Raw genomic sequence first — 14,805 nt, forward strand, 5'->3', positions numbered from 1 at the left:
TGTGCAGGGTTGATTCAGCAGCGAGTAAGAAACCCCCACACCACCAAGGGTGAAAATAAACAATTTAAACAAAATGATACTCGCGCGGTGAATCAATGGAGAATAATAATAAAAAATATATATTTATATATATATATATATATATATATATATATAGTTAATACAAATGGAGATTCAGTGGCGCTTGTATATGAGTGTAATTCCAGCAGCAAACACTAAGACACCTGTCACAAGGGTGTCATAGAAATAAGGTAAAATAACTCATAATATTAGTGTGCGCTTGGAACACTCATAAAAAAGAGGGAAATCTAAATTAGGTGGTTATAGAGAAAAAAAACCTCTTATAAGTGCTCTTTATGTAGCTGGATAATAGCGAGAAAATAGCAATTAGAAATAGACAATTGTAAGACCTCAGAAGAAGCGCTTAAGGGAAAAAATATATATACGAGTATATAGATGCTGGTGGCAATCTTAGTTCCAACCTGAACAATCATTAAAAACTAAAATGGCATGAGTGAGGGTAAAAACCTGATATCACTGAATAGGTTATATAGTGCAGGGTACTTCTCCCTGATAGCAGCTTAAAAAAAAAGTCAAAGTCAAATTGCAGCCTGTGAACGACTGTGCAGAGTAGCCACAATAGTAAGGGTACCGTTACACCTAGCGACTCACCAGCGATCCCGACCAGCGATATGACGCGGTCAGGATCGCTGGTGCATCGCTAGGTGGTCGCTAGTGAGCTGCCACACAGGCAGATCTCACCAGCGACATCGCTGGGGACGGGGATCGTTACTTACCTGTCAGACGCGGCGATCCTACGTCCTCCCGCCCCACTCCGCGCGTCGCTCGTCAGCGCCACAGGAAGCGCAGCAGGAAGTGACCGACGAGGAATGGTCCAGGAGCTTCACGCGCGATCAGCGATAACCAGCGGGGGAGCCAGTCGGAGGTAAGTATCACATGTAGCGATATCGCTAGCAATATCGCTGCAACGTCACAAAATCGGTGACTTTACAGCGATATTGCTAGCGATATCGCAGTGTGTAACGGGGGCTTAAATGCACAAGTCAGAGAGCGGTACCTGTAAAGATAATGCGATGCGAAGTCCTCACTCCAGTAAGCGGTGCAGGTTAAAATAGCGCTTTTTGCTCAAGCTCTTGGAAAAAGAGGGGGGCCGGTGGCAGCCTCCTGTCAGTGTACCTCCAGCTGTGGAGTAGACGTGAGCGACCTCTCGTGCTCCCGGCGTCTGTGAGCTGCTCCAGGTATACAGGACCTTCGTGATGTGAGTCAGAACATGACCACGTCGGTTTCACTTGTTGGTGGTTGCGGCGGGGACCAATGGACTTTCCAACATGTTTCAAAGAATATCTGTCTTCTTCCTCAGGGATGGTCCCCCCCACCACAGGAGGATTATTTAAGCAGTCCCGCCGCTTAAGCAAGTTTAACCCAATTAACTTAATAGAAGCCAAAAAGTTCAATTTCACTATTTAACCCCTTCGGTATTAGGGTGTCCAATGCAAATATCCAGCAGCTCTAAGCACGCGACATTAGCTTTATATGGTTGTCTTTGCGCACTTGTGGCTTAACATGTTCAATTCCTGTGAAGATAAGGTTATTCACAGAGCCTGCATGACATTCTGCAAAATGTTTAGAGAGGGGATGACCCAGAAATTTTTTCTTTATATTTCTTATATGTTCCTTAATCCTTATCTGCAGGGATCTTTTTGTGCGTCCTACATATACTTTCTGGCATGGACATATGATGGTATATATGACACTCTCCGTTTTGCAAGTAATAAAATCTGATATTTCCAATTTATTAGAATTATTGCTCCCCATAGCCCATTGTTGTTTAGGGCTCATAGTTTGTTGGCAAGCCCTGCATTTTTTGCAGGGAAAAAAACCTTTTAAATTGCCTATAAAAGATGGAGTAGGTGCATTAATATGGTTATTTAACACTGTGGGGGCAATCATACTACCAATATTACGGGCTTTTCTGTAAACGAACTTTGGACCTGGTGGAATTGAGGATCCTATAATTTTATCCTCTTTCAAAATGTCCCAATGTTTGTTGACAATTCTAGTCAAAATATGACAGTTTGAGTTGTATTCGGTTATAATAGGGATAAAATCCTCAAAGGGAGTATTTTTCTTATTAGTATTGTTTATCCTTCTCAGAGTAGCACTAGGTTTATTTCTGGCTGTTATATTTGCTTCCTCCAGAAGTGAGTTGTTGTAGCCTTTCTCCAGAAATTGATGAGTTAGCGCAGATGCTTCGGAATCATAATTCTGAAATTTAGAGCAATTCCTGCGAATTCTGGTGTACTGACTCTTAGGTACATTTAATAGCCAATTAGGTAAATGGCAGCTGTCTATTGGGATGTAGCTGTTTGCATCTGTAGGCTTATGGAAGACACGGGTTTGAATGGAGTTATCCTCAATAAAAATATTTAGATGTAAAAAATTAATACTGCTGGTACTGGTGGTAGAGGTAAAGTTTAAAAAATATTCATTTTTATTAATATCCGCTAAAAACAACTCTAATGATTCTTGGCCACCAGACCAAATAAAAACAAAGTCATCAATGAAACGTTTCCAAAGTATCAGGCCCGCGCGTAGCTCCCTGGAAGGGTAAAATGTGCCCTCCCATTTTCCCACATACAAATTGGCGTAACTTGGCGCGAACCTGGTACCCATCACGGTCCCCCATTGCAGGATGTAGTAGTCCGCCAAATATTTAAAATAGTTGTGGGTTAAAATAAATTGCATACATTCATGTAAAAATTCAGCCTGTATGTCCGGAACTGTTCCATGTTTCTTTAAAAAATAGGTGGCGGCATAACAGCCTTTTTCATGTTGGATCACCGTATACAGAGAAGTGATGTCTATTGAACCTAAAATATAATGATCCTGCCATCCTACCTCCCCCAGCAGTTGCAATACATGGGTGTTATCCCTAAGATAGGATGGCAGTAGGTGAACTAATTTCTGTAGGTGGCAGTCAACATACTTTGATAGGTTAGCCGGTAGGCACTGTATACCCGAGATAATAGGGCGGCCGGGGGGATTAATCAAACTTTTATGAACTTTCGGTAAGTAATAAAACATAGCGATCCTAGGAAAAAGGGTGTTGATAAAATCAAATTCTTTTTTGTTTAACCCCTTCACCCCCAAGGGTGGTTTGCACGTTCATGACCGGGCCAATTTTTACAATTCTGACCACTGTACCTTTATGAGGTCATAACTCTGGAACGCTTCCATGGATCCCGGTGCCGGTGATTCTGACACTGTTTTCTCGTGACATATTGTACTTCATGATAGTGGTAAAATTTAATTCAAATAACTTGCGGTTATTTGTGAGAAAAACGGAAATTTGGCGAAAATTTTGAAAATTTCGCAATTTTCCAACCTTGAATTTTTATGCCCTTAAATCACAAAGATACGGCACACAAAAAACTTGATAACTAACATTTCCCACATGTTTACTTTACAGCAGCACAATTTTGGAACCAACATTTTTTTTTGTTAGGAAGTTATAAGGGTTAAAAGTTGACCAGCGATTTCTCATTTTTACAACACCATTTTATTTTTACGGACCACATCACATTTGAAGCCGCTTTGAGGGGTCTATATGATAGAAAATACCCAAAAGTGACACCATTCTAAAAACTGCACCCCTTAAGGTGCTCAAAACCACATTCAAGAAGTTTATTAACCCTTTAGGTGCATCACAGGAATTTTTTTTAATATTTAAAAAAAAAAATGAACATCTAACTTTTATTCACAAAAAAAATACTTCAGGTTCAATTTTTTTTATTTTACCAAGGGTAACAGGAGAAATTGGACTGCAAAAATTATTGTGCAATTTGTCCTGAGTACGCTGATACCTGATATGTGGGGGGAAACGACTGTTTTGGCGCATGGCAGAGCTCAGAATGGAAGGAGCGCCGTTAGACTTTTTCAATGCAAAATTGGCTGGAATTCAGATCGGATGCCATGTCACGTTTGGAGAGTCCCTGATGTACCTAAACAGTGGAAACCCCTTACAAGTGACCCCATTTTGGAAACTAGACCCCCCAAGGAACTTATCTAGATATGTGGTGAAAACTTTGAACCCACAAGGGCTTTACAGAAGTTTATAACGTACAGCGGTACAATTAAAAAATCATATTTTTTCCACAAAAATGATCTTTTCACCCCAATTTTTATTTTCCCAAGGGTAACAGGACCCTAAAAGTTATTGTGCAATTTGTCCTGAGTACGCTGATACCCCACATGTGGGGGTAAACCACTAATTGTGCGCATGGCAGAGCTCGGAAGGGAAGCAGCGCCATTTGATGTTTTTGGCTGGAATTGAGATCGGACACCATGTCGCGATTGGAAAACCCCTGATGTACCAAAACAGTGGAAACCCCCCACAAATGACACCATTTTGGAAACTAGACCCCCTAAGGAACTTATCTAGATGTGTGGTGAGAACTTTGAACCCCCAAGGGCTTCACAGAAGTTTATAACATAAAGCAGTACAATTAAAAAATCATATTTTTTCCACAAAAATGATCTTTTCACCCTCAATTCTTATTTTTCCAAGGGTATCAGGACCCTAAAAGTTATTGTGCTATTTTTCCTGAGTTCGCTGATACCCCACATGTGGGGGTAAACCACTATTTGGGCGCATGGCAGAGCTCGGAAGGGAAGCAGCGCCATTTGACGTTTTTGGCTGGAATTGAGATCGGACACCATGTCGCGATTGGAAAACCCCTGATGTACCTAAACAGTGGAAACCCCCCACAAATGACCCCATTTTGAAAAATAGACCCCCTAAGGAACTTATCTAGATGTGAGGTGAGCAATTTGAACCCCCAAAGGCTTCACAGAAGTTTATAATGCCAGGGCATGAAAATAAAAAAATCGTATTTTTTCCACAAACATGATCAATTAGTCCCCAATTTTTTCATTTTCCCAAGGGTAAGAGGAAAAATTGAACCCCAAAAGTTGTCCAATTTGTCCTGAGTACGCTGACACCCCATATGTGGGGAAAAAACTACTGTATGGACACACGTCAGGGCTCGGAAGGGAAGTAGTGACGTTTTGGAATGCAGACTTTGATGGAATGGTCTGCGGGTGTCATGTTGCCTTTGGAGAGCCCCTAATGTACCTAAACAGTGGAAACCCCCACAAATGACCCCATTTTGAAAACTAGACCCCCTAACGAACTTATCTAGATGTGAGGTGAGCACTTTGAACCCCCAAAGGCTTCACAGAAGTTTATAATGCCAGGGCATGAAAATAAAAAAATCGTATTTTTTCCACAAACATGATCAATTAGTCCCCAATTTTTTTATTTTCCCAAGGGTAACAGGAGAAATTGAACCCCAAAAGTTGTTGTCCAATTTGTCCTGAGTAAGCTGACACCCCATATGTGGGAAAAAACTACTGTATGGACACATGTCAGGGCTCGGAAGGGAAGTAGTGACGTTTTGGAATGCAGACTTTGATGGAATGGTCTGCGGGTGTCATGTTGCCTTTGGAGAGCCCCTAATTTACCTAAACACTGGAAACCCCCCACAAATGACCCCATTTTGGAAACGAGACCCCCTAAGGTACTTATCTAGATGTGTGGTGAGCACTTTGAACCCCCAAGGGCTTCACAGAAGTTTATAATGCCCGGGCATGAAAATAAAAAAATCATATTTTTTCCACAAACATGATCAATTAGTCCCCAATTTTTTCATTTTCCCAAGGGTAACAGGAGAAATTGGACCCCAAAAGTTGTTGTCCAATTTGTCATGAGTACGCTGACATCCCATATGTGGGAGAAAACTACTGTATGGACACACGTCGGGGTTCGGAAGGAAAGCAGTGACGTTTTGGAATGCAGACTTTGATGGAATGTTCTGCGGGTGTCATGTGCGTTTGGAGAGCCCCTGATGTACCTAAACTATTGAAACTCCCCACAAGTGACCCCATTTTGGACACTAGATCCCCCACGAAACTTATCTAGATGTGTGGTGAGCACTTTGAACCCCCAAGTGCTTCACAGAAGTTAATAACGCTCGGACGTGAAAATAAAAAAAATCATTTTTTTCCACAAAAATGATATTTTTGCCCCCAATTTTTTATTTTCCTAAGGGTAACAGGAGAAATTGGACCCCAAAAATTGTTTTGCAATTTGACCTGAGTAGGCTGATACCCTACATGTGGGGGTAAAACACTGTTTGGGCACATGGCAGAGCTTGGAAGGGAAGGAGCACCATATGACTTTTTCAACTCAGAATTGGCTGGAATTGAGATCAGACGCCATGTTGCATTTGGAGAGCCCCTGATGTTCCCAAACAGTGGAAACCCCCAATTCTAACTCCAACCCGAACCCCAACACACCCCTAACCCTAATCTCAGCCCTAACCCTAGCCCTAACCCTAACCCTAGCCCTAACCCTAACCCTAATGGAAAAATGGAAATAAATACATTTTTTTTATTTTATTATTTTTCCCTAACTAAGGGGGTGATAACGGGGGGTTTGATTTACTATTTATGGCGGATTTTATATTTGGCAGCTGTCGCACGCTAAAAGACGCTTATTATTGTAAAAGTAGTTTTTGCATCACCACATATTGAGAGCTATAATTTTTCCGTATTTTGACCCACCGAGTCATGTGAGGTCTTATTTTTTGCGGGACGAGTTGACGTTTTTATTGGTACCATTTTCGGGCACGTGACATTTTTTGTTCGCTTTTTATTCCGATTTTTGGGACGCAGAATGAACAAAAACCAGCGTTTCATGAATTTCTTTTGGGAGGGTGCGTTTACACCGTTCCGCGTGCGATAAAATTGATAAAGCGGTTTTATTCTTCGGGTCAGTACGGTTACAGCGATACCTCATTTAGGTCGTTTTTTTTATGTTTTGTCGGTTTTATGCAATGAAAACTATTTTATATAAAAAATAATTATTTTTGCATCGCTTTATTGTGCGAGCTATAACTTTTTTATTTTTTTGCTGATGATGCTGTGTAGTGGCTTGTTTTTTGCGGGACAAGATGACGTTTTCAGCGGTACCATGGATATTTATATGCGTCTTTTTGTTTGGCGGTATGATAATAAATCATTATTTTTTGCTTTGTTTTTTATTTTTATTTTTTAAGGGGTTCGCTAAAGGGGTTAACTAATGGGACAGTTTTATAGGGCAGGTCGTTACGGACGCGGCGATACCTAATGTGTGTACTTTTATTGTTTGTTTGTTTTTTTATTTCCAAAAAATGGATTTATTGGGGGAATATTTTTTTTTTTTTTTCTAATTTATTTGGCGATTTTTTTTTTTTAAATTTATTTTAACACTTTTTTTATTTTTTCTTTTAACTTTATTAAATAGTCCCAGGTGGGACAGCACTGTCCTGTGACAGATCGCTGATCTGTCACATCACAGATCACTGTGACAGATCAGCGATCTGTCACAGGCAGTGCAGAAGGCTTCCTTATGCCTGCACTTTGCAGGCACTGAGGAAGCCAGCTTCCTGCAGGCCCCCGAAGGCCCCCGTCGCCATCTTGGATTCGGGGGCCTGCAGGAAAGGAGCCCCCCGCAGCAGCGCTGCACATTGCGCTGCCGTGGGGGGCTCAGGGAAGCACGGAGGGAGCCCCCTCCCTGCCGATGCTTCCCTTTAACCCCCGGTATGCAAGGGGTTAACGTGTCGGGGGCGGTCCGTGACCGCCCCTGACACATTGTGCCGGGTGTCAGCTGTGATAATCAGCTGACACCCGGCCGCGATCAGCGGCGCTCACCACGTGGGCGCCGCTGATCGCGGTAGACGTACTATCCCGTCCATGGGCATAGTGGCCCGGGTCCCATGGATGGGATAGTACCTCTGATGTCAGGAAGGGGTTAAAATACCCAGCTGAAATGCCACCATTGTAAGGAGTTTTTGTTCTCCTATGAATTTATCAGTAGGATCTCTCTCCAATTTCTTATATGTCTGTGTATCACTCAATAATCTCAAAGCCTCTCTAAGATAATTCTCTTGATCCAATTAAACAATACCACCCCCTTATCAGCTGGACGTATTACAATTTTATTGTTATTTTGTAAAGATTCAATGGTTTTTCTTTCAGCAAAGGAGAGGTTGTATTTAAAATTCAGACACCTTTTCTTTTTTTCTTTCTATAACCACCTAATTTAGATTTCCCTCTTCTTTATGAGTGTTCCAAGCGCACACTAATATTATGATATATATATATATATATATAGTTACCTGTAGGATCAAGACAATAAACTCATGAGCATTAATTGCTAGAAGATACTGAGTATTGATGGATCAAACTACAAAAAAAGACAGAACAAAACATAGGTTTAAAAAAAAAAAAAAAAGTGAAGTGTCCGGGTTAGGCTCTAGTGACTAAGAACATGGTCGGTATTGCGTTCTAATAGTTAATTAAAAACACCCTTATAACTATGCAGACATAAATAAAAACAGAAACAAACACACTGGGGGAACCATAAAGTGCTATAAATGTAACTACAGGTAACTATATATATATAAAAGGAAAAAAAATAGGCAGCACTCAAATTAAATGTGAAAACAGTGGATACTTTACTGATACTCAGGTGGCACCTGAGGATCAGTAAAGTATCCACTGTTTTCACATTTAATTTGAGTGCTGCCTATTTTTTTTCCTTTTGTTAATTTGGCTGTTTGGACACTGCTGAATAGGTTTTGCACCTACTATATTATTTTGGTAGTGCTGCCCTATTTTCTTGATTTTTATATACTGTATATATATATATATATATATATATATATATTTATTCTCCATTGATTCACAGCGCGAGTATCATTTTGTTTAAATTGATATTACACATGCATGTTTTGAACTGCCACAAAAACTGTATGTGTTTCTCAGCCACTGCAATACTTTCATTGCGCACTGACAGTGCGCCCCCACATCGGCAAGTTGACAGCTGAGCACTCTCTTGCTGGCTCATCACTGACAGTGTGCTACCTTGCCAGCTCTAAAAAGAAGTGAAAAGCCAGCAGGAGAGAGCTATAGAAAACCGGCAAATGATCAGTATAGTAGAGAATAGCCCAGCCCCTAAAAGGGCTGTCCCTGATCATGATCCGATTATCTGTAGCTTAAAGGAAACCTGGCAGCTGATCCAAGCCACCCAATACAGTAATGGGTATCTCCCTAAGATCTTGTATTGGGAGAGACCTATCACTCGAGGAGAGAAGGCGCTGGGGACCCACCCGTCTGTCTAGTCTCCCAGGGGGCTATTAAACTATCTTTTTCTCTGAAATGTAGTATCAGAGTTAAATATATATGGCTGAAGTCATGCAGCCAGCATCTGATACATGCTGCCCGATCCATGGGCGGCATGTATCAGCTTTCAGGTTCCCTTTAATTACTTTACACTTTGGATTGGTCAGCTGTTTCACCACATTTTAACTTTGAACATGTTTAAGTATAAAAAAATGTTAAGGAAAATGTAGACCTCAAATAATTCTAAAATATACAACTTTTTTTTAGGTTTCTGAGGTCACCCAGAGAGAGACCTACATCAGAGAAAATACTGGAATTGCAAGACACAGAGGACTCTTGTGAGGACGTCCTTGCTATTTCACCTTGAGACATTGTCCTAAAGGAGCCTTTATGTCTGAAGTTTATTGTATATAAAAAAATATATTCTAAATCTATCAGACTATGCCAGGAGTGGGCAATACATTTTCCCGAGGGGCCACATGAGGGACTGTGACTGTTGTTTGGGCCAAACCAATAGGCTGAAATTACTTCTGCTCAATATTAATATTGAAAGCACACTACCCAAGCCCATTTCCTACCACCAGGATGGGTAACACTTCAAGCAACATGTAAACATACTGATCCCTACAGCTATCAGGCTGCCCCAGGATCAAGAAGTGTACATGACTGAAGAAATTATTTAAAAAAATTCTGCTTTATTATAACCGACGTTAAAAACAAATACATATAAAATTAGGGTACCTCAAACCCAATAATACACCAGCTACAGCAATCCAAAGAAATACAGGAATATATGTATGTAATCAATTTATTAGTTACAATTTATATATACCCAACATACTATACAGTGCAATTGATTTGGTATTAAAGTGACACAGTGCATTAAATAGCCACCTTATTTCAACATTATTTTTGGCAATAAACCCAGTATCATAATGGCTACAAAGTTACACACACTTAAATATGCCACTAATTACATGCAGTTAGTTAGGCATATCTATATTGTAATGACACAGTGCATTCATTTTGGCGCTATATAAAAATGTCCATGTTAACAGAAAACAATCAGCACGGTGGCTATATAGCCCAATAACCAAGTATGTAAATGGCCAATGCCTTAAATTCGGACCCAGAAGTGTCAGTGTGCCACTTGGCGTTACTGCTGCCCGGGATACAGGTAATATGTATGGGGCAAGGGATTTTGGTGCTTTTTTGATAAGTAGGGGTTGATGGTTGTTTGCACGGTTTTGTTTATGGGAATTTAAGAATGGGAATGCACTGTGTCATTACAATATAGATATGCCTAACTAACTGCATGTAATTAGTGGCATATTTAAGTGTGTGTAAGTTTGAAGCCATTGTGATACTGGGTTTATTGCCAAAAATAATGTTGAAATAAGGTGGCTATTTAATGCACTGTGTCACTTTAATACCAAATCAATTGCACTATATAGTATGTTGGGTATATATAAATTGTAACTAATAAATTGATCACATACATATATACATATATTCGGTATATCTTTGGATTGCTATAGCTGACCTTCTGGTGTATTATTGGGTTTGAGGTACCCTTATTTTTTTATGTATTTGTTTTTTAACGTTGGTTATAATAAAGCAGAGTTTTTTTTAATAATTCCTTCAGTCATATACACTTTTTGATCCTGGGGCAGCCTGACAGCTGTAGGGATCAGTATGTTTTCAATATTAATATTACCATATTATAATCACTATTTTATACTAATATTAATTGAATCAATTGTTGAGTAGAATTAAGTATACTGACCCACTGTATATACCGTAGGAGCCCCCACACAGCCCCCCTATATACATAATGATCCCACTCACATAGCCCCCCATATATACAGTATGATATCATACACAGCCCTCATATATACAGTATGAGCCTATATACAGCATGAGTCCCCACACATAGACCCCCTATATGCAGTATGATCCCACACAGCACCCACTATATACAGTATGAGCCCCCACAGTCTCCTATATACAGTATGTGTCCACACACAGCCCCCCATATCCATCATGAGCCCACACACAGGCATTATATACAGTATGAACACCCATATACAGTATGAGTCCACATGTAGGACCCTATATACAGCCTGATACCCATACATTCAGTATGAGCTCACACACAGGCCCCTATATACAGCATGAGCCCCCACATAGCCTCCCTATATACAGCATGAGCCCACACAGATTACCCCCTTCCCTAGATACAGTATGAGCCCAAATACAGATCCCCCACCTTTATATTCAGTATGAGCACACACACTTTCACACATATTAAGCAAAACAAAAAAATACATACTCACCTTGTTCCCGTTCCCCCGACGCTCTGCTACAGTCTTTGCTGTGCGCACTGAGGCTCCTCACAGCAGACGAGAAGTAGTGACATCATCATCTGCTGTCTCAGTCGCACACGCTGAATGGTGGAAGAAGGAGCCATCAGCTCCCACCTTCACTACTGCATACCTTCTGAGGATTCAGATAGAAGTGAAATCGGGAAGCTGAACGGGCGAGGGCAGCCGCATTATGCAGCCCATGGGCCAGTGTTTTCAGCCCTTCGGCTGTCTCTGTCCGGACTGGGACTGCCAGAGGGCCCGTTGTGGTCCACGGGCTGCATCTTGCCCAGGTCAAGACTACACTAATATATTACACTACTTGGTATTATAGATCACTGACACAATCCATGGACATCATGTTGTGACAGCAGGCTCCGTAAAGCGAATCTATTATCAGAAAATAACTATTGATGAAATCAGGTTTTTGGGTTAAATATTTTTTTTTTATTAAATCAATAGTTTTTTACATATCATCGTCTTTTATAAAAAAAAAAATCCTGCAATTTTCACACCGGCCACTGCGAATATTTTATACACATACTTCCTGTTCTTTTATCAAGTATTTGCAGCATTTTCCTTATCATATCTCCAAGAATTATAATGACAGATAACACCTTTATATGCAGCTGATAACACAGGGGCCACCCTCCCTTCACAATCACCTTAGCAGAACCTCATTAGATGCTTTGATAAAAAAAGATTGTTTGGAGTTAAGGCCCCGTCTCACATAGCGAGATCGCTGAAGCGTCACCGATTTTGTGACGCCACAGCGATCTTGCCAGCGATCTCGCTACATGTAACACATAGCGGTGACCGCCCCCCCCCCCCCGCTGGATATCGCTGATCGTACTCGAATGTCCTGGGCCATTTTTTCATCGTCGGCATCCTGCTGGCCAGCATGCATCTCTGTGTTTGATGCCGATGAGCAATCTCGTTGGCGACGCAGAACTCAGGGACACAGGCGTGAGTTGTCAGAAAAGCTGCTGTGAGACAAGGTACCAACGACCGCCGAGGTCGTTATACGGATAGCCGTCGGATTGCTGCATCGTTGAGTAGATCTGCCTGTTTGGCAGCTTACTAGCGATCATGTAGCGACGCACCAGCGATCCTTACCAGGTCGTATCGTTGTCGGGATCGCTGGTGCGTCGCTATGTGAAATGGGAACCTTAGTTTGTGGTGGCCACCATAAATGTGAATTCTCTGAAAGAACAGTGTTCAATAGAGCAACAGTGGCCAGCGTGAAAATTGAAAAATTTCTAATTTTTGTTTTTAATCCAGATCACGATATGGAAAAAAACAATGTGGCATTGTTTTTTTTTCCATACTGTAATCTGCATTAAAAACTAAAAATATGAATATATATTATATTTAATTTATTATAAATACTGTATATTATATATATATATTTATTACAGTGTGGGGGGGAGTATTTAGTCAACCACTAATTGTGCAAATTCTCCCACTTAAAAAGATGATAGAGGTCTGTAATTGACATCATAGGTAGACCACAACTATGAGAGACAAAATGAGAAAACAAATCCAGAAAATCACCTTGTCTGCTTTGGCAAGATTTATTTTGCAAATTATGGCGGAAAATAAGTATTTGGTCATTAACAAAAGTTCATCTCAATATTTTGTTATATATCCTTTGTTGGCAATGACAGAGGTCAAGCGTTTTCTGTAAGTATTCACAAAGTTGGCACACACTGTTGGTGATATCTCTAGAGCAGTGATGTTTTGGGCTTGTCACTGGGCAACATGGACTTTCAAACCCCTCCAAAGGTTTTCTATGGGGTTGAGATCTGGAGACTGGCTAGGCCACTCCAGGACCTTCAAATGCTTCTTACAAAGCTACTCCTTCATTGCCCTGACGGTGTGCTTGGGATCATGCTGAAAGACCCATACACGTTTCATCTTCAATGCCCTTGCTGATGGAAGGAGGTTTGCACTCAAAATCTCAAAATACATTGCTCCATTCATTCTTTCATATAAGCGATTCAGTCGTCCTGGTCCCTTTGCAGAGAAACAGCCCCAAAGCATGATGTTGCCACCCTCATGCTTCAGAGTAGGTATGGTGTTCTTTGGATGCAACTCAGCTTTCTGTCTCCTCCAAACACTACGAGTTTCATTTCTACCAAACAGTTCTACTTTGGATTCATCACACCATATGATATTCTCCCAATACTCTTCTAGATAATCCAAATGCTCTCTACAAACTTCAGTCAGGCCCGGATATGTACTGGCTTAAGCAGGGCACACGTCTGGCACTGCAGGATCTGAGTCCCTGGCGGCGTAGTGTGTTACTGATCATACTGATGGTAGCCTTTGTTACGGTGGTCCCAGCTCTATGCATGTCATTCACTAGGTCTCCCCTGTGGTTCTGGGAGTTTTGCTCACCATTTTTGTGATCATTTTGACCCCACGGGGTGAGATCTTGCATGGAGCCCCAGATCGAAGGAGATTATCAGTGGACTTGTATGTCTTTCATTTTCTTATTGTTGCTCCCACAGTTGATTTCATCACACCAAGCTGCTTGCCTATTGTAGATTTAGTCTTCCCAGCCTGGTGCAGGGCTACAATTTTGCTTCTGGTGTCCTTCGACAGGTCTTTGGTCTTCACCATAGTGGAGTATGGAGTGAGACTGTTTGAGGTTGTGTACAGGTGTCATTTATACTGATAACAAGTTCAGACAGTACTACAGATAATGAGTGGAGGACAGAGGAGCCTCTCAAAGAAGATGCTACAGGTCTGTGAGAGCCAGAAATGTTGCATGTTTTTAGGTGACTAAATACTTATTTTCCACCATAATTTGCAAAATAAATCTTGCCAAATCAGACAAGGTGATTTTCTGGTTTCTTGTTTTTTCATTTTGTCTCTCATAGTTGTGGTCTACCTATGATGTCAATTACAGACCTCTATCATCTTTTTAAGTGGGAGAATTTGCACAATTAGTGGTTGACTAAATACTTTTTTTCACCACTGTATATATATACAGTATATATATATATATATATATATATATATATATATATATGAACAACGACAAAGCAAAGTCCAGCAATAACGTGAGCAATCCAGGATGCTGTGAAAATTTTTTTTTCTTTTTATTCATAAATCCATTAAAATGCAATGGACTCCTATATCCAGATCCGGGCACAACGGGGTTAACCAGGTCAGCTGAGGTTCCAGATGG

At 40.8% G+C, this 14,805-nt stretch overlaps 1 protein-coding gene across 1 annotated transcript in view; it reads left to right on the forward strand.

Annotated features, from left to right (window-relative positions):
- LOC141099178 (transcription factor ETV7-like) overlaps positions 1 to 9,920 on the forward strand; it is a 46,193-nt gene extending 36,273 nt beyond the window's left edge. The window contains exon 8 of the mRNA XM_073587320.1: positions 9,514 to 9,920. Within this exon, the coding sequence (XP_073443421.1) occupies positions 9,514 to 9,613 (100 nt within the window). The 3' untranslated portion in view covers positions 9,614 to 9,920. The remainder of the gene's footprint in view (positions 1 to 9,513) is intronic.
- The last annotated feature ends 4,885 nt before the right edge of the window (positions 9,921 to 14,805 follow it).

Source organism: Dendrobates tinctorius, unplaced genomic scaffold, assembly GCF_039654945.1.
Source record: "Dendrobates tinctorius isolate UK_male_01 unplaced genomic scaffold, ASM3965494v1 ptg000098l, whole genome shotgun sequence".
NCBI lineage: Eukaryota > Metazoa > Chordata > Amphibia > Anura > Dendrobatidae > Dendrobates > Dendrobates tinctorius.